We start from the raw sequence: 21,309 nt of genomic DNA, 5'->3' as shown, positions 1-21,309 counted from the left end.
AGAGACCTTTAGAGATCTTTTATCTTGAGAAGGAACTTCTTATAAAGGAAAACAGTTATTGCCAAGAATGTCTGCTAATCACGTGATCCCACACTTTAAATGAGTGAGTATGATGACTGGAGGAGTCCCTCGATTGTTTGTCACCCAACTATTTGGAATCCTGGAAGGTTATTAACTCTAAAGGCTTCCTTTGCATTTGTTGGAAAAACAGATGCTACTTTCTATTTGTTTTCCTCATGCTATAACTCAAAGGCATTTTCAGAGGTTTTTTTTTTTTTTCATAGTTACAGTTAGGATCTTGATGATGCCTCATACTGTTTTTTTTTTGAGTTATTTTTTGATATCCAGAATGGCATCTTTCATTGTGTATTCTAGCATTCTTTGTGTGATAGTATATTCTATCAGGGTGCTTCTACCAAATGCAAGTTTATTTCTTCTGTTTTGATTTCTCTTTAGTATTGAAATGATTCTTTCCTTTTCTGTTCTCCTGTCATTATGATGGTCAAATAACTGTGCCGGAGCCTGGCATTGATAGGTCTGTAGGTCTGTGATTTTTTTTTTTTTTTAAGATTTTATTTATTTATTTAACAGAGAGAGACAGCCAGCGAGAGGGGGAACACAGACAGGGGGAGTGGGAGTGGAAGAAGCAGGCTCGCAGAGGAGGAGCCTGATGTGGGGCTCGATCCCAGGACTCTGGGATCACGCCCTGAGCCGAAGGCAGACGCTTAACAACTGAGCCACCCAGGCACCCGGTCTGTGTTGGTTAATGCAAATTTGAAGGAGAACTTGTCTTAACCCACTTTCCCCCTCCTCCTCCTCCTACCTAATGGCATGGCATCCTCTCTCTTTGCACATTCATACTCTTCTAAATTCATGCCCTTCTGTTGCAGGTATGATGAAGCCAGCAGGGCCTTTGGGGGCTGCTGCCCCTGGGGGGATGTTGCCTCAGGGCCCTTCACCTCCTGGACCCCATCAATTTGGCCAGAATGGAGCTCATGCCCAAGGGCATCCTCCCCAAAGGTGAGCTAGGTAGATTCCAATCCGTATTTGTATATTCTACTAAAATTGTCTCACAAGTGCCTTCTAAACTTGCATGTTTATTGATTGAAAGTTTGTCCTCTTGATACTGCCCACACCCTTGAAAGGGCTTACTAGACTGTCCTAGGAAACAAAGCATTTAGAAAAGTTAGGAACAAAAACAATACCAGTACATATTCAAAAATATATAAAAAATTACTTGTGTCAATACCACACATTTTACGTTTAGATTATATTCCTCTTGTTTTAGAGTTCCATATTATCTCTGATTCCTTCAGATGTCTCCGGCCTATATGCCCCAATAAATTTTAAATCATCTATCCTCTTGAATCCTTTGTAGAACTGAGCTCAGTGCCAGTAGGTGCTTAATGAATATTTTAAAAATTGAATCATATTGTGGCCAGTGGTAAAACTGGATTTGATGTGGAAGGTACAGATGCCAATAAGGGGTTTTTGAAAGGTAGGTCGATAGTAAAAACAGCACAGGAAATAAATCCTCTGCTTGAGTTTGTAATAAATTAAGGAAGGGAAAAGTTGGAGGCAGACCTGAAGAAGCCACAGTGTGAGATGTATGAGATGTGTAGAGCTCTATACCCCCCTGGGGACTCTCCCCTGGGAAGGGAGCCATCATCACACCTTCCCTGCTGGAAGTCCCATTATTGTTTGTCTGTGAGCTGCTGCTCTTGAGAATCCCAGTGCCAAAGCTGTTTGTGGTATTTACTTTGGGATTTCTCCAAGGAGTACCTGGAGGCTTCATTTCCTAGGTTCCTTTTCCAGGCTGTTAGGCTGTAGGGGTGAGGGGAGGAGTAACCCCTCAGTGTGAATCTGGACCTGCTGCTGCTGAAGCCATTCAGTTATCCTTTCAAGGGGCCCGTCAGTAGTCCCTGTTAGTGGGAAAACTGTCTGGACTTTTAAATATCATGAAGTTAATGCTCTTACAGGACGTTTGTGAGGGTGACACTTCCTGGCTCTTGTTTGATAACATTTACCATTGACATGGTTGCTGTGAGATACAGAGTGAAGGAAACAGAGGATCAGTGAGTCTAAGTAATCTGATATACATGTGGTTGTGGTTTGAACAAAGAGCACAAAGTCAAAGGGCTGACTCAGGACCTGACCCTACGACCCCTACCTAGTCTCATTAGCATGGTAGTGGGGCATAAGGATTAGAGTAGAAAGACTGAGAACCAAGATGCCTCTTCTGGCTCAAAAATTAGCCTGTTGTGTGATGCTGGTGAAGTTCCTGGGCCTCTAGGCTTCCTCATTTTGCTCACTTGTAAAATGAGGAAATAGAACTCTCAGTCCAGAGCACAGGGGAGAAAATCTGGAAATGTTTATTGTTGTGAACTGCCAAGCATTTTAGATTTTTTTTTAAAGAAGAAATGCAAAAATTAAGCAGCAGGTTTGAAGTTAAAGCTTTTGGTCACTGGTGTCAGCTTAGATTGTATTGATCTTTTGCTTCTTTCCATTTGTTTCACTTGAATTAGTTTCCTTAGAAATAAGTAAACTGTGGACTTTACCATCAGATAGACCTTGGCCGTGTGGTTGTGAGCTCAGCACAAAGTCTGGCACTGTGAAGAGTGTAGACTGTGTAGAATCAGGACGTGTTTACTACTCTTGGCTTAGGCAGCTATTACTTCACTTCTGTGTTCCTTAGGTCCCTCATCACAATTTTAACTATAATGATGTGGTTGTAAGGATTTTGGTGGTTAATGCATGCAGAGAATCTTTCGTAGTGCATAATGCCCATGAAAGACTCAATACGTGTTAGCAGTTGTCAGTACCATTTTCAGGTATGTAGAAGGTCTACTGTCTGCAGCTTGTCCTTTCTGTTCGTTCGGTCTAGCTACTCATGACAGCTCAACCTAGAAATCTGCTTTTATTCTGATTCCCAGGGAAACCCTGACAGATTTTGCCCCATCTCTCCCACTGTTCACTTGCTTCAACTTGAACTGTGAATTAAAGGTCAGAAATGGATTTAAAAATGAAAAAGTCAGGGAAAAGTCTAGTATTCATGCTCAGCGTCCACGGTTACCATGCTACTTTGCCCTCATGGGACATATTTCTGTGTACATAGTTAAGTGCAAGGGCAAAGGGCACAGTGATCTTGCAGGTGAATCACACAGTCTGATGACAGGGGGTGTCAGAGAGCATAGGTGGCTCATGACATTTCTTTGATGATTATAGCATTTCGTCGGTGCTGTTTATACTTAGAGAACCCATCAAAAAGAATCTCTTAATTTTTACAATATCTAAACTCTCGAATGAAAACAAGATATAATTCGGAGTCATTATGTTGATTAAAATTTAAAAATTTATCATTTTTATTTTTAAATATTGCTCCTTCACAGGCGTTTCATAAAATTTAAAAATCATACCTAGTCATTTGTCTTTTTGATCTTGGCTGAGGCAGAATAAATGTCTTAAACTTGTAAATGGTACTAACGTTAATCTACAAAGTGTTATTGCTGGGTGGGATTAATCTAGGAAATAAAATCTATAACTGTAAGTCATATAAGTTATCTATTTTGATCAATGAAATTGGGAAGAAGAGGATGGGAAGAGGAGATTCATCGTCCCAAATTGAAGCTGATGGGGTGAAATCTGCTAAGAACTTGGTTGCAGTGAAAAGGAGGAAGCAAGAAAAATAAAAGAAATAGTTGTTTTCTCTTTAATTTTTTCTTTTCTTCTTTCTTTCCTTTTTTTTTTTTTTTTGTAGAAAGCAGTGATAATGGGCAGAGATTTTGTTTTCTCTACTGTATGGACTGAGTATTTAAAACCCAGATTTTACTTTAGTCCAGTCTTGACAAATTTGGTACCATATCTCCACGTTCTAGCAACCTTCAGCATACAGCTCACTACTGAGCAATTTGTTACAAACTTAAAAACAAGAAATATTTGAGGTTGAGCAGGCCACAGACAACTGAGTCAACTCTCCAGAGGTTTAGGACTAAACTGAAGCTAAATTTTCATGTTTTATTAATCTTCTTATAGTAATTCTTTATTGAATGTTGTTTTTTATGGTGGATCTGCCCTTTTCTGACATTCAGTGAAACAGTAAATTAAAATATAGAATTGAGTATTTTCTCTGCCCAGAAATATGTTAAGTGAAGGAACCAACATGAAAAAGATTTAAATGATATGATTCTTAATTTTAACCACTATATTTATAACACAGAAAGGGATTATTCCATTCTTTCTGCTCATTTTTTCATTTGAAAGCTGAGAGCTATGGAGATTAAGTGGCTTGCCCATAGTCACACACCAGGGTCTCCAGGCTGGGAGCCTTGAGACCCAGATTCATAACTGATACCTACATGCTGTGTGACCTTGCATTAACTAATTGAGTAAAGTATTGAAATTGAAAAATATTAAATCACTTTGCATGTTTAAAATGTTCTGTTAATCTTTTTTCCCTTATCTACGTGAAAGTTTTTGTTAGCCCTTTACTACTACTTTATTCTTAAGTTAATAAAATGGCTTTTAAAATTCAATTCTGTGTAAGATTTACAACATTTAAGTTGTTTAGGAAAAATAATTTAATTGTGAATTTCTAAAGCCTAATTCCCAGGACATATATTAAACAATGAAGGATAAGTAGTCATTTATGGGTCGAGAAGTAATGGCCATATGTGGTTGTGTATTCTCTCATTCTGTATTTTAAATAATTAAACTTTGGTTAAGTTTAAGAAAAATACTGGAGGCTGCTGTGTCATAACTTCCATTTGAAACATACTTCATTCTATTTGTACTATGTAATAAATTATTCATACAATTTTATATTTTAAAAATATTATTAACATTTGTGAAATATTTGTGAACATGTTTTAGAGAATTTTTTTTTTTAAAGATTTTATTTATTTATTTGACAGAGATAGAGACAGCCAGCGAGAGAGGGAACACAAGCAGGGGGAGTGGGAGAGGAAGAAGCAGGCTCATAGCAGAGGAGCCTGATGTGGGGCTCGATCCCATAACACCAGGATCACGCCCTGAGCCGAAGGCAGACGCTTAACCGCTGTGCCACCCAGGCACCCCTAGAGAATTTTTTTCTTAAACAATTGAATAATCTCTCCTCCCCCCAATTTAACTCCTGGTTCCCAGTTCCTGCTTATTGGATCCAAACCCTGTAACAGTACCTCATGCTAAACCCATTACTATATTCTTATAGACCATGTACATTCTGCCTGTTTGTAATTATTGCATGTATCTATCTCTCGTGACTTTTTTAAAAAGGCAGAAGTATAATTTCTTAAAAAAAGAAATGATGTTTTTATGAAACAATGAATTTACAAAACATAACAACACAATTCTTGAAATCATTTCTAAGTGACCAACAATATTTTAAATATGTCAATTAAAACTAGAGTTATATTTTGCCTTGCCTTTCTTATTCCTAGTGTCATTAGTAAATAAGAGATATAAACAAAACTTCCGTGAAATGTTAACTTTTATATTTTCTCTCTTTGTTCATTTTTGTTCCAAAAATTACTTAAAAGATGTTTAGTGTAACTGTGTTGGTCTTTTTTCAATTTTTGACGAGAGGAAATCAACAGCTTTGCTAAGCAGTATTGTTTGGGTTAAAATGTTATTCATTCTAACTTTATAACCCTTTATAACCAAGTATCTGCTATAGGATAGCTTGTACTTTTACATAGAAAAAACATTTGATCATTCATTCATTTAACTCAAAGTTTGGGGTATCATCATTCTGAAATATGCTTAATACCATAGAGCATAATGGTTTGAAGGTTAATTTTAAGTTTTGTTTACAGTAATCATTCAATTTAAGAAAAATGGAGAAAAATGACAAGAAAAAATTAGTGTGATGTTTTGGAAAGTGTACTCATTTAAGACCTGGGAAGAGGCTAGTCCTGGTTTTGTCACACATAAGTTGTATGACTTCAGGCAAACCACTGGCCTCTCTCAGGCTCTGCTCCTAGCCTCTCAAGTGGCAGTGAAAGATGGAAGGCAAGAGCGTGTGCCACTAGGGACATAGTTCCCAGTTTATGGAGAAATTGAATGCAGAGTATACCATCTGGGAAAATTTCATTTTTATTAATAAGAAGCATAATGTAACTTGGAGGGAAAGCTTTAACTTCATTCTGCAGATTAACTACAATAGGAACACTGTTTCTATTCTATGGTAGCCATGGTTTCATTCAAAATAAGGAAAAATAAATATACAGTAAGTTCAAGCTAAATTAAAGGTAAAGCATGATGGAATCTTTAGATGAAAAAGAATGAATGATTTCAGAACTTTTTACTGAGTTGTTCACTTTCAAGTACTGTTTTGCAGGGCACTGAAATTATAATGCAGGTGATGTTTTATTTTAAAAGCTGGGTAGGAAAAAGGAGAATGATCATAAAGATACAACCACAAAGCATTTTATTTTTCTTGGTTCTGTTCTATTAATCATTAACCCTGGTATAGATAAGCCTGTGGTAGACTCAGCTTCCCAACTTGATTTCCAAATCTGGTTTTGTGTTTACATTAGGAATTTTTTTGCTAAGTTTCTTCATGTGTTGAGCTTGTGAGCATAGTTAAGAGATGATGCTACATGATTCATTTTGAGCTCACATTAATAAGAATTAAAGACGTAGGATAAAATATCAGTCATTTCCTGAGTGCCCACTAGATGGGCTTACTTAATTTAACAAGTTAGTGTTTTTGTTGTATATCATTTGCATATGAAACTATGATATTGTTTAGCATCCTTTTTTCTCTCTTAGATTTCCAGGTCCTCCACCTGTCAACAGTGCAGCGTCCTCCTATGCACCATACTCACCATCTACACCATCATCTTATCCAAGTCCTGCATCCACTTCATCCATCGCCCAACTGGGCCATCAGCTCAGTGCTATGCACATTAACAGCTATGGTAACAGTTTCATTATGAGTGTTTGCTGACCACCTATTTCATGAGTATTCTTATTGAAGATGTTTTTTTCCATTTTTAGAATAGACATAACTCAAAAAAATAGGTGTAACTCTCGCACATCACATTGAAGTGGTTTTGTAGACATTTTTATGTAAATCATCTGTATTATGTATGGCTATAATTAATTTTTTTCCTGATTATGCTGCCATTTATTTCAAAATAATGGAAAGACCCTCAGCATACCTAACGTTCAATATTAGAACAATAAAAAAACAAACAAAAAAATGCTGACTTCACAAATAAGCATTAGAACACTGAAATTATTTTGAGAAATGTGAGGATAGTTTTAACTTTGTTGTTTATAATGGGGCCCTAAAATAAAAAATATAGTACTCATTGTTTCACAGTGTGCTTTGATTCTGTATTTACATCATGAAAAGAATGGAATCTCAGATGTTTGAGGGAGAAAAGAGAATAATAGGAGAGAAAACAGTTACAGTACTGAGATTTGTATCAATAGAAATGCTGTATATTCTAAGGGCCAAAGGAATCTTCACTCTAGTAACAGCATAGTCAGCTATGTATCTTGATGAAGAATGTTTCCATTACTTTAAGTAGTTTTTTTGAAATATCTGTAAAAAAACCAAAACCCTCTATTTCCTGTCTTTTACTGATTTCAAGATGGGTAAGTCTCCAATGAAGCAAATAAATTTCACATAGAGATAGAAAGAATAGTCTGGTTTTGCAACTATTTCCCATATGATTAGAAAGCATGTTAGTGGCCCATCTCTTCTCCCTTGTTATTTCTACCTAGTTCTGAGATCTATTTGATCAAGTGAAGCACAGGCCTCAAAATAATTTGTTGAATGTGTAAGTTACCTGAATAATGCTTGTTGTATAACATTTTCCTCTATATGATTTTCTAGATTTTGTACCAGATACAGTTTCTTAACTACTGACGTGTATCATGTAAAGTTAATGCAACTGAGTTAAAATTTATCCTATTAATTTTCTCACCAAAATTATAAATATTGCTTTTTCCCTTTAAAAATTCTTCCGTTTTATAAAATGCCCCAAATAGCATTTGTATAACTTTCTGAATGAAGGTTCATCTTGTGGCAAAAAAAAAAAAAAAAAAAAAAAAAAGTTTGTTTTGTAAGAATGCCTTCTTATTTTATATCAGGAAAGAAAGTGTCCCTGTGTGTACTTTGTAGAATTTAGAGTGTTGAGAAATGCAATGTTTAGTGGTCTGGTCTTCTTTCTCGCACAGGTTCGGGCATGGCTCCCCCTGGCCAGGGGCCCCCTGGCCCTCCGTCAGCGCCTTTGTTCCAGGGTCCTCCTCAACCTCCGCAGCCATCCATTATGCAGCCTGGATCTCAGGTGCTCCCACCACCACCCACCACCGCACTAAATGGCCCTGGTGCCTCGCCCTTACCTCCATCAACACACAGGCAGGACGGGCTCCCTGGGCCTGCTCTGAATGCCCAGTACCAGCCCCCGCCTCCTCCAGGACAGACCTTGGGCACTGGATATTCGCCGCAGCAAGGTAAGGCAGGCAGGGCTCGGGGAAGGTCTTGGGTTATCTGGGAAATCAGCGTTGTTCTATGTTACTAAGCATCTATCACTTACTCTTAAGGAAAGCTGGTTTTAGAATAGTGTGGCAAGTGCAAAGAAAAGGGGAATCAGATATTCACACTTAACTCTCTGCCTTATATAATAAGATGAAAAAATGCAGCATACTTGACTGAACGGCATAATATTGTCAGTGAGCTCTACATCTAGGACTTTGGGATCATTTCTTTTTAAAATTTTTTTCCAAGCAGCCAACTATGGTCCCCAGATGGCAGGTGGGCAGCTCTCCTACCCGGGAGGCTTCCCTGGAGGTCCTGCACAGATGGCTGGTCCACCACAACTCCAGAAGAAGCTGGATCCTGACTCGATCCCCAGCCCAGTAAGCATTTTCTCTCATTCCCATCATCTCCCTCACAAAGGACTATTCTTCATTCACTGTCTCAGAAGCTCTTCAGTTTGTTAGCATTTATCCTGTCCTTTATTGTTGAAGTACAATACCCATCACATAGAGGCTTTCTTCTTTCTATGTATGGGGGTATGGAGGCTAGGTTATGGCATATCAGGGGTCTCCATGACAGAAAGCCTATGCAGATTTTTTTTCGTATCACATAAACTTGGCAGTACTATTAATGTTTATATTAGCCTATATTAGCAGTATTTCTTGATTGTTTAATGAGTAAGTAGTAGAATATATAAACATGCTAGTTTAAATAAATAAAGGATGCTTTTCAATAAAGGTAAGATACCCACAGAAAGTGAAAGCATGAAGTATTTTACATTTTGCCTAATTAAAAAAATTATTTCATATAAAATTAGAACTATAACTTAATTCTTCTCCATTCAAGTGATTTTCTTTGGAAGATTTCTCTTTAGTAACTGTATCAGTCAGCTTTTTTGAGGTTAATCTGCATAACACACAATCCTCCAATTTGCTTACATCCATGAAGATTTATTTATGACTTAGATTATGTATCAGCTGGAGCAGGTGCATTGGCTTTAGGTGCTGCTGTATGTGCCCTTATCATTTCCAGAAGCCAGTGTGAAGGTGTATCCTGTATTTGGGACGTGTTATCATGAGAAAGGGAGAAAAGAGAACTGGCCAAAGGTGCAATAGTTCTTAAAGTTTTCACTCAGACATGGTACATGTCACAACCACTCACATGCCGTCAGCCAAATCAAGTCATGACAAAGCCCGGGTCGATCGGGCAGGGATATATTCTCCTGCTTCAGAGAGGAGTATATATACTCCTATATGAGCAGAGATATATAGTCCTTTTGGAATAATAATGAAATTGACACAGTTAACGTAGGTCTTTGAAGTGGTTCTATAAGCATGAGTAGAAAACGTTAAGAGATAGTCCAAAGAGCTGCTGTATTAGCTAGCTTTTGCTGTGTAACAAACCACGACCAAATTTAGTAACTTATAACCACTGTTTATTAATCCTCATGAGTCAGTGGGTCCTTTGGGCAGTTCTGCTAATCTGGGGCAGGCTCAGTGGATTTGGTTTGGGCTTGCTTGTGCATTTGAGGTCAGCTGGAGGTTTGGCTGGAGCCTGAATGGTCTAGGATGGTATATAAATTCTCTGCGGCTGCTATGCCAAATTACCACAAACTGGGTGATTTAAAACAATAGGAGTTTATTCTCTTATGTTTCTGGAGGCCAGAAGTCTGAAATCAATGTGTTGGTAGGGCTGTGCTCCCTCGAAAGGCTCTATAGGGGAATCTAGTCCTTGTCTCCTCCAACTTCTGGTGGCTGCAGGCATTTCTTGACTTGTGGCTACCTGACTCTGATCTCTGCTTGGGTCATCACAAATCCTCTTCCTCTTCTCTGTGTCTTCTCTGGGAATCCATCTCAAAGTCCTTCTGCCTCTCTATTATGAAGTTACACATGATTCCATTCAGGGCCCACCCAGTTAGTCCAGGCTGAATGCCTTCTTTCAAAACTTTTGATCAGTACTCTTACTGTGTAAAGTAATAGTCACAGATTGTAGGGATTAGAACATGGACATATCTTTGGGGGAGGGGCACCACCAAGCCCACTACAGATGGTGTCATTCATGTGTCTGGTATTTGGTTACCCATCTGTTAGCTGGGAATGATTGGGCCATGTCACCGAGCAGGCTAGCCTGCGTTTGTTCACTTGGCTGTGGCAGAGATCTAAGAGGGAAAGTAGGAATCTGCAAGGCCTCTTGAGCCGTGGCTTGGAACTAAAACATTGCCACTTCTGTGACATTCTCTCAGCCAAAGCAAGTCCCAGAGTCCCTGAGTAGAAAGATAAGACTGTCTCTTGATGGGAGGAGCTGCAAAGTCCTTGAAAAAGGCACAGAAAGGGTAGAGGATTTCGGTTATTTTTGTGATCTACCCACTTATTCTGTGTTTATTTGAATATAAATCTGAAGGTTTCTCATAAAGTATCCTATAACATGTTAAAAATTAAGTTTTAGTAACTCTTAGTGCCTTTATTGATAATTATATTACCAGCCATTATTTTTATGGCTTAATATTATTTTGTTATTCTAGTTAAAGGAATATAATATTTTTACATTGAATTCATCATTTTCACTTCTTGTTTCTTTGCTTCTCTATAACATCTACAGACCCTCTGGGTCATTCCACTTTGTTCTCTGAAGTTTTTACCTCCAGGTTCACCATTAATCTCTCTAGCACTATTTTTGTCACAATTAATGGAAATTTTACTGTAGGGTCTACTTTATTCAGAGTCTACTGATTAAATGTCAAACATATTTAAAAAAATACTTTCCCAGCGACATCTAGACTGGTGTTTGACCAAAAACTGGGCACCACAGCTTAGCCATGTTGACATTTTAATTAGCCATCACGTCTCCTCTCTCCTGCATCAACTATACTGGTTTGAAGATAAACTTTAATTTTTCACTATGCTTGTCGAGGTTACCAGTGACATCTCTTTACCAGATCTAATGGTCAATTCTCAGATCTCATCTACCTCAACAGACCCGCAGCAATTTGACACATCTGCTTGTTCCACAAAACACTTTTTCTTTTGGTTTCTGGAATACCACCACTTATCTACATCTCTGCTTATCTCTTTCTTACTACCTTTGTTGGTTTCACCTCGTCTCTCTGACCTCCTTGGTGTTAGAAGTGTCCCAAAGCTTAGTCTTTGGACCTGTCCCTTTCTCTATTGACGTTTACTTTGTAGATCAACAGTCCACAAAGTGTGCTGCTCCCAGGATGGCACCATCAGCATCAGTTGGGAGCTCACTAGAAATTCATGTTTGTAGGCTCCACCCCAGACCTACAGAGTCAGAATATTTAGGGGTGGGGCCATGGAATCTGTGTTTTAATAAGCTCTCCAGATGATTCGTAGCCACACTAAGAGGCACTGCTGTCAGTGATCCCATCCATTCTCATGGCTTTAAATGAAGATGCAGATATTCCTAGTCAAGATGTTTCCCTAAAATCTAGATTCTAACCCCATTCTTCCAGTTCCTCAGGCCCCAAATCCTGGAGTCATCCTTGTTTCCTTCTTTCTTTCACATTGTCCTTTAGCTAATTCTATTGGTCCTGGTCCTGCCCTGTGTGCTCATCCTGGTCCAAGCCACAACCCTCTATCCACCCTGATTATTGTAAGACCCTCCTGTTTCCCTGATCTTGCAACCTGCACACAGCAGCCAGGACGATCCATTCAAATTTTAAGTCCACTCATGCTGTGACTCAGAACAAAACCCTCCGATACTCCGCTAGTTAAAAACCAGTTCTTACAGTGGCCTGTGAGAGCCTACATTATTTGCCACCTCTGGCTCTGCCATGCCTCCCATCATTCACACACACACTCAGCCCTCTGACTCGATCTCCATCACTTTGCTTCAGCCACACCAGCCTCCTTATTATTCCTTAAACATGCTAAGTGTACTCTTGCCTCAGGACCTTTGCACTTGATATTTCCTCTGCCTAGATATATGGAGGGCATGGCTCACATCCTCATTTCCTTCCTGTCCTCATTCATCCCCAGTCTCCCTGGTACCCTTATACATACCACTCCATATCCACAGTACTTATTATTACTTGACATAGATGTATCTTATTTATACATTTATTGATTGCCTGTCCTCCATACCATAATGTCAGCTCCATGAGGTCAAGAATTTGGTTTTGTTCACTCTCATGTCTCCAACAGCCTGGTACGTAGTAATACATTCACGTATTTGTTGAATGAATGAAGGAGTGAGGGTTAACAACAAAACCAATAAGCAGTATTGCTGTGATTCATGCAAGACCCTTAAAATGCACACATATAAATCAGTCCAGTGTTATTTTTATCATAAAAGTAATTAAAATAGCAATGCCAGATGGAGCCTGTTTATGTTCCTATTATCAAAGTGGCATGCTTTAACTGACTAAATAATTTCTTCCTTCTGGAAAGAAAGCTGTAAAGTCATGTTTATTGAACTCCTGTTACATGCCAGTCCTGAGCTAAGTGCTCACTCTAATCCTTTTGGGGGGTGTTATTATACACATTTTGAGAGTGAAAAATCTGATATCACTATTGAAACTCTTCCTCACTCCCTTTCTGTATCTGCAGGAGGACCATTCAGAAATGGAGCTCTTCCTATCCCCTCCATCTTACCACCCTGAAGCTCAGATAATTCTGCTTTAAGCAACCTGCCTTAAAGCAGATGTGTGCACACATCTCCTTAACGTGCTCCTCCCTTACTCTTCTTGTTCATTTATCTCAAGAGAATCATTCTTTTTTTTCTTTCCTGATTTTATTTTATGATCCCATAATACTCTATTCATAGCAGACAAGTATAAAAGTAACTCTAGAGGCAGATCTTCTGAAGGAAAAAGAAATCTGTATGCTTTGAGATAGCTTTGGCATCATCAAGAGTCCCTGTCATCAAATCGAAATCCTGTATGTAGCAAGTCATAGTCAAAATCTCTGTTGAAATTTCTGTGTATTGTTAACTCTCCAAGTCGGTTTTTGAGAACACGTGTTTGAGGTAAATTTTAAAAACTTGAAAACCTATAATATATTTTAAAAAATTACTAGAGGTGTTTTAATATTTCTTACTCCCTTTATAGTATTCCAGCAAGATGTGAATTAGTTTAGAAATATAAAGACCACATATAACATTGTTTCTTTGGAGGCTATGCTTTGTAAGTTGCAAACAACTAATTTAAAAATAAATTTTTAGGAAATATAGTTTATTGAAAATTGGAAACCATATTCAATATATAGATTATTATGGCTTTTAATTTGGTTTCATATTTGACACTTCCTTGGTTGGAATGATTACCCTAAATGTTGATTATATAAAAAAGTTCTTCAATTTTGAAGGAACCAGATTAACCTTAGGGTAAAAATATAGGATGTAATAGCAGTGGTTTGATTTTTCTGTTTGCTTCTTGTCTCTGTCCATGGTAGCCAATGGTCTTATCTGTATCTTACAGTAGTTAATGTTTGGAGCATATTGTACATTTTTAATAAGAATTCAAATCCTATGAAATTAGAAAAACAGAAATGTGTGGGTTAGTTAAAAGGCAGGTTAAATCCATCTCTGATATGTCATAAAACCAATGATATCAGTGCCAGATAGGCCTGGATTGGTTGAGATGGGGGGGCAAAATGGAGAAGGTAACATTCCAGAGTTTGAGGGAGGACATTTTTCATATTAATAGTTCCTTTAGGAATATAAAAAACTACATATCCTCCAAAGCCGTGTAGTGTATTCTGGGCACTTGCTCATTTCTCTCTCTCTGTCTTTTTTATTTTCCCCTCTTTTTATGTTTTTTTTTTTTTTCTTACCCCCTTGTCTCTTGTCTCTTTTATTCCATGGCAAAAGTAGTGAAGGCAGGGAAGAGATAAAGAGAAAGAGGAAGATAATTATTAGGGTGCCCTCTTGTTTTCTTCTTAACTCCATACTACTAGATTTTGCTTATTATTTTCATCCCTGGACAACTACAGCAGTAGGACAAATTTTTATCTCTATATTATTCACCAATAAATATTTTAGTAGAGAAATATAAAGTGTTTCCAATTAGATGACAAAACTTAGGGACTTTTTTCCTTCTGATTTCTATACAATTCGCATCTTCCACATGGGAACACTATATTCTTTGTTTTTTACTGTCTCACAGAGCAGGGGTGAGGTGGAAGAACTTGAAAAGCAAATTGAGGATCAAGAGGGATTTAAAGAGAAGAGTTAAGGTGTTTTAGGTTATATTGTAAATCATTTCTTCTGAATTTAATGATTTTTAGCTTTGTGTATTTTCCTTTACCTACAAAAGATATTTTCTTTAAAAGCTATTTTCAATTTCTTTTTCTACCAGAGTCTTTTTTTTTTTTTAAGGTTTATCCATGGTCCCAATAAATAAACTGAATAAAAATGAAGTTCTCTGAAGGGTCAGAGCTCAGAGTATTACAGAACAGAATTCAACAGCTGCTGCTCTAAAATTCTGAAAGTTTCAAAAGTAGGCTCTTAGTGAGAATTTGGTCTGAAATGAGCTAAAAGGATTTAGAAAATGCCTATTTGTGTGTGTGTGTGTGTGTGTGTGTGTGTGTGAATAATGAAAGAGAGGGAGAGAGAGGGGATGTTTAGAAGAGTCTTAACTTACTTTAACTTGTTCTTGATATCTTATGTCAGATTCAGGTGATCGAGAATGACAGAGCCACCAGAGGGGGACAAGTTTATGCCACCAATACCAGAGGCCAGGTTCCTCCCCTGGTCACTACAGATTGTGTGATACAAGACCAAGGTATTTATTGTCAATAATATTTTTCATTGAGGTTTTAAAAGTTTTCACCATTTTTTAAAAGCAAGTACACTGACACCCTTCAGTAATGCTGTCTTTGACAGGGAACCTCTTTACAGGTGATAACGGGGACCAATCTGCCATCGATCACTCAAGTACTGAGAATGTATTATCAACTGAATTCTATTTTCTGCTTGTAGAAGTCTAGAGAGTGTGTGGTGAGATAGAGTTCAATATACCAGTTTAAGTTAATTATTTTAATTTAGGGCTTGAGTTAGTACATGCCCTACTTTGGTTTAATTTATTTACTACATTAGAAACCTGGCAAAGAGAGCATGAGTAGAGCAGTAGGGGATTGAACCCTCGAGAAATCAAAGTACCTGGTTCTAGCCCCAATGATATTTTTTTTGAGCAGTTCTTTAACATGTGGGTTCTGTTTTTCCAGTTTTGAATTGGGATGGGGAAAGGCTGAGCTCTATTTCTACTTGCTATCTTATGTGTGCTGCCAGTTTAACATATCTGTCCTTGCTCAGGTTTGCTCTTTCCAGGACTATGTAATTATTCCATTCCTTATGGCAAGTTAAAACACAGCCTGATGAAATCATTATTATTTATTTCCTGAACTTTTTTTTATCATTCTACCCTGAAACTCTGTATCCATTAAACAATAACTCCCTATTCCTCCATTCCCTGCAGACCTGTATCCTCTATTTTCAATCTCTGTGAATTTGCCTATTCTAGGTACCTCGTGTAAGTGGAATGATACAATATTTGTCTTTTTGTGTCTGGCTTATTTCACTTGGCGTAATATTTTCAAGGTGTATTTTACATGGTGTAGAATGTATCAGGATTTCATTCTTTTTTAAGGCTGGATAGTATTTATACACACACACACACACACACATAGTTCATCCATTCATCTGTTGAAGAACATGTTGCTGTTATGAATAGCTGTTGCAGCCATGTAGCTGCTGTGAACATTGGTGTACATGTATCTGTTTGAGTCCCTGCTTTCAGTTCTTTTGGGTGTATCCCTAGAAGTGGAATTACTGGATCATAGGGCAGATGTAAGGAAAGAGAACAAGGGAGGCTCAGGAAGAGAAGGAAGGGCCAGTGAGTTGGCAAGGTCCAGATGATCATTTATCCTACAGTCCAGCCCAGCCCTTGGCAGGGAGACAGAGCTACCTGCCATGGAGCCCTGAAATTGGCCCAGTCACACCGCTTTGCTGTGAAGCCCCTTTGTCTGTCCTGGTTAGTCAGCTGATACTACTAGTGAATTTTTTAGGATGTAGCCCAAATCTCAGACATGTGCAGAAATTCACAGACATAAGTAGAATATAGAGGCAGAAGGAACCTTGGCCTCTATTTGCTCAGCTCTCCCACTTTACAGATGTGAGGGCCATAAGGCCCAAGGAGCTTAAGTGACTTGCACAAAACTACACGGCTAGTTAGGAGTGGCTCCAATAAAGAAAAACACTGGGCGCCTGGGTGGCTCAGTCAGTTAAGCCTTTGCTTTTGCCTCAGGTCATGATCTCAGGGTCCTGGGATCAAGCCCCTCATTGGGCTCCTTGCTCTGAGGGGAGTCTGCTTCTCCCCCCCCCTCTGTCTCTCTGTCTTTGTCTCTCATGGATAAATAAATAAAATCTTAAAAAAAAAAAGTAGAACACCTACTTAAAAAATATTGTTTTCTTTGTCTACAAAATTATATATATTGTTTCTTTGGTTACAGGATCTAGTTTAAGACTCAACTTGTCCCTTGATTCTGTGCTGCTGCCTATCCTACAAGACCCTGTTCAAGCATCACATACTTTGTGTGGTCACCTCTGATCCACGTGGCAGACTCATTGCCTCCCTGGGCTACTTTGTAATGAATTTGTTCCTCTCTGATACTTACCATGCCATTTTACAGTTACCTGCTTCTAGTATCACTCTCTCCTACCAGACCTTGAAGCCAGAGGCTTCACTTGTCTTTGTCCCTAAGCCTCTAACAGAGGCTTATCTTCATAAGTATTAGTTGAGTGACTAATTTATTGAATATTTTCCAGTCCCATAATACTCTTTGTTAAGCATCACAAAGAGTTTTGAATCTTAATTACTGAGATTGCTAAATTATCTACTGTAGCCATATCTTTCATGCCCCACTTCTGTATACCTGTTTATAAAAACAAATTCTCAATGCCTTTTTTAAAAGATTTTATTTATTTATTTATTTATTTATTTATTTATTTATTTATTTGAGAGAGAAAGTGAGCACGAGTGGGGGAAGGGAGAGGAACAAGCAGACTCTACACTGAGGATGGATCTCAACTTGGGGCTTGATCTCAGGACTCTGAGACCTGAGTTGAAATCAAGTCAGATGCTTAACCAGTTGAGCCACTCAGGTGCCCCAAGAAAATTCTCAATGGCTTTTTAAAAATTTTATGTTTGCGTTCATTATCTTCCCGAAACCAAAATTTGTTTAGTCACTTTTATGAGTTCATTCATATGTAATGAGGAAGATCTTGTCTAAGTTTTTTTTGTCTAAGTTATGTGAAATGTTTAACAATAATAGGGGTTCAAGCATATTTACATTTATTACCTGATATTTCTTTTTCTTTTATTTCTGCTGCCAAAACTCTTGTTTTTACCCCATGTTAGTATTTACCTGGACTCTAACAGTAATGACCAGTCTACCTGTCTCTAATGTTTTCCTGCTCCCAGAAGCTGTCTGGTAGTTTAGTTTTTTCAAGTATTTATGTGATTATATTGCATAATAAATAATAATAAAAAAATGTCCCATCATTGCCCATGGGCAAAAGGATTGATCCTAATTACTCATCCTTCATAACTAGAGACAAACTTATCTGGGATATAGTAAAGAATTTTGGTAGGTTTTAATATCACTTTTGTCATTTGCTAACCCCTTAACCTTTGGCAAGTCACTTAACCTCCTGATGTCTCAGTTTTCTCCTCTGTAAATGGGGTCTTAAGGGTATCAATTTCATAGGGCAATTGTTGAGACTAAAATGAGTTCACATGTAACGATCTTAGGATGATGCCTAATACACTGGCAATTACTGTCATAGTTATGCATCCAGTTTTGGGCTCTGCTGCAGAAGCTCTGAGAGACAACAGCAGAAATGTGGTACCAACAACAACTGGATTCAGCCTGCAGTCATAATAATTTGTCATGCACAGTATTTTGTTTTGTTTCTATTTGAAGTAGTTGCCATTAGGTAAAATTGTAATATCTTATGTAGAAACCCAGATTTCTAGCTGTTCCTAAAAAGTAAAATCTGGCAATAATAGGTTAGAGCTGAACTGAAGAAACTCAGCTTTCATAGGTCCAACTTTCCACTCATTCTGGGCCCACCCGTGCAGCAAAACCTGGCCAGAGAAAGGCTCCTAGCCAGGCCGCAGTGCCCGCCCCTGTGCACTCGGGACCATGTGCTTTCCAGCACACTGTCCTTCCCCAAGTCCTTCACTTTTCCGTTCTTATTAGTAACTGTTTCACGTTCCTTCCTGAAATCTGCAATACCTCCTCTCCCAGTTTTTCTTTTAGCTGCTCATATGTCATCCTCTCTGAGAAAATCATGCAGTCAGAAGAGAGCTTCTACAGATTCTCGCTATCGTATCAACCCCTGCCCTAGTGTGCACCTGTGCTGTGCTCTGCCTTTCTGCTCTTGGCCATAAGGGAATGATCTGTGCTCCAGTCAGAAGCTAGCCTCCCCTGCAGTGCACTACTCTTGTATATTGCTATAATAAGTCTCCCCCCTTTTCTTATGTCATCAATGTCTCTCTCTCTCTCTTTTTTTTTTTTAAAAGATTTTACTTATTTATGAGAGACAGCCAGCGAGAGAGGGAACATAGCAGGGGAGTAGGAGAGGAAGAAGCAGGCTCCTAGCCGAGGAGCCTGATGTGGGACTCGATCCCGGAACGCCGGGATCACGCCCTGAGCTGAAGGCAGACGCTTAACGACTGCGCTACCCAGGCGCCCCATCAGTGTCTCTCTTTTTACACTCTCCTATCTTAAACAATAAAAAAAACTTTTTGACCTGTTTTCCTTACCAGCTACCCTTCTTTTCTTTGCTCCTCCCCTAGGCAACAAAATTTGAAAGGATTATTGCCAATTCCTCTCCTTACTTTCTCTCTCAAACTCACTGTAGGCAGGCTTCCCACCCGAGGTCCTAGTCCACCAAAACTCTTTCTTCTGGGTCCATGTTGTTAAATCCAGTGGTCTTTTTTTTTTTTTAAGTTTTTATTTAAAGTCTAGTTAGTTAACACTACACTATTATATTAGTTTTAGGTGTACCATACAGTGATTCAGTAGTTCCGTACAACACCCGGTGCACGTCACAGAAAGTGCACTCCTTAATCCCCACCCCCTATTCCACCCATCCCCCTGCCCGCCTCCCCTCTGGTAACCATCAGTTTGTTCTCTATAGTTAAAAGTCTGTTTCTTGGTTTGCCTCTCTCTCTTTTTTTCCCCTTTGCTCATGTGTTTTGTTTCTTAAATTCCACATTTGGTTATTTGTCTTTGACTGACTGGACTGACTTATTCTGCTAGGCATAACGCTCTCTAGCTCCATCCACGTCATTGCAAATGGCACGTAAACCCAGCGGTCTTGCTGATGTAGTGGTACCACCTGGCATGGATGATCATGCTTTTCCTTGATGTAGTTATCCTTTTCTCTCCTTTAACTGGTTTTTCCTTTTCCTCTGACTTCTTTAGGTTAGAGGACCCAGTGCTTAGTTCTTGGTCGTCCTCTCTGGCCACAATTATTCTATTGGTGGTTTCAAGGTAGTTTCATGGCTTTAGTTTGTTTTCCCAAATGCATATCTTCAGCCTGGTGCCGACTCAGATATCTAGTTGTTTACTCAGCTTTACTGTTGGATTGCTTAGCAGAGTTCCCAAAGTGGACGTGTCCAAAGCCAGATTTCTGATCTCTGCCCACATACCCATTAACACACCTCTTCCCTTCCTGCAGCTTTTCTCTTGTCAATTGGTGGCAACCTCATGCTTCTGGTACCTTAGGCAAAAACTTTGGAGCCATTCTCAATCTTCTCTTTCTTTCCCACCTCCTGTCTTCACACCTCATACATCACTCCCATCAACACTCAGTGTACTTCCAAAATATGCCCAGAATATGGCCACTTGTCAGTAACTCTACTCAGGCTGGTCCCTGCCACCACCGTTTCTCCTCTGGTTGCTGTACAACCTTTGTTACTTCTCTGAACTCCTCATCAGCTGCTGTGCCCAACGTGGGCTCCATTCTAGCCACACAGGCCTCCCGTGATTCCTCCACCAGGCCAGACATGCCTACCCCCAGACACCTGCCTGGGTCAGTGCCTCACTTCCTGGGAGTCTGCTCAAATGTTACCTTTTAAATAAGGCCTACTCTGTCACTGCTTAAAGTTGCAGTCTGCCTCCCACTACCCCTTAACCAGATATGCTTTTTCATAGCATTTATCACCTTCTAATGACCTATGTAATTTACTTATTTATTGGGTTTAATAGTTATTGTTTGTATCTTCTGTCAGAACATAAGCTGTACACGGAAGCAATTAGGATAGTGTCTAAAACTTAGTAGACATTCAATAAATATAAATATAAACATAGATCGTAGCATTGCGTAATACTACTCTTTTTAGAAATCATGAAGAAAGTGATACAAATAAGGCATTGTGTTATCTAGAATTATAAATATTTAAATATTATAGGGCAGATTTTTTTTCCTCAGCAAATTTTAAGTGTGTTCCTTTGAACATTTCAGGCAATGCTAGTCCTCGATACATTCGTTGCACAACATACTGTTTCCCATGTACGTCAGATATGGCCAAGCAAGCTCAGATTCCATTAGCTGCTGTCATCAAACCCTTTGCCACAATTCCTTCAAACGAGGTAAGTACGATAAAAAGAGCTATTTATTCAAGGGGTGCCTGGCTGGCTGAGTCGGTGGAACATGTGACTTGATCTCGGTGTTGTGAATTCGAGCCCCACGTTGGGTGTGGAGATTACTTAAAATCTTAAAAAAATAGCAATTCAGTAATTTAGCAATTCCAAAATTTTTCTTTCATCATTGTTTTCTTTTGCATTATTCTATAC

At 38.7% G+C, this 21,309-nt stretch overlaps 1 protein-coding gene across 4 annotated transcripts in view; it reads left to right on the top strand.

Moving 5' to 3' along the window:
* The window catches only part of SEC24D (SEC24 homolog D, COPII coat complex component), a 98,972-nt gene that overhangs the window by 10,211 nt on the left and 67,452 nt on the right, over window positions 1-21,309 (top strand). For 2 of the 4 annotated variants that reach the window (XM_026499239.4, XM_048212329.2), the window contains exons 3-8: window positions 891-1,020; window positions 6,769-6,917; window positions 8,188-8,463; window positions 8,741-8,868; window positions 15,116-15,227; window positions 20,978-21,105. In XM_026499239.4, coding sequence (XP_026355024.2) covers window positions 891-1,020; window positions 6,769-6,917; window positions 8,188-8,463; window positions 8,741-8,868; window positions 15,116-15,227; window positions 20,978-21,105 — 923 coding nt within the window. Of the gene's footprint in view, window positions 1-890; window positions 1,021-6,768; window positions 6,918-8,187; window positions 8,464-8,737; window positions 8,869-15,115; window positions 15,228-20,977; window positions 21,106-21,309 lie in introns of all 4 variants that reach the window. The other 2 variants (XM_026499238.4, XM_044384290.3) reach the window with 1 other exon arrangement.

This window comes from Ursus arctos, unplaced genomic scaffold (genome assembly GCF_023065955.2).
Source record: "Ursus arctos isolate Adak ecotype North America unplaced genomic scaffold, UrsArc2.0 scaffold_11, whole genome shotgun sequence".
Lineage (NCBI taxonomy): Eukaryota > Metazoa > Chordata > Mammalia > Carnivora > Ursidae > Ursus > Ursus arctos.
Note: the sequence above shows the minus strand (reverse complement) of the source record. Positions and strands in the feature narration are given on the sequence as shown.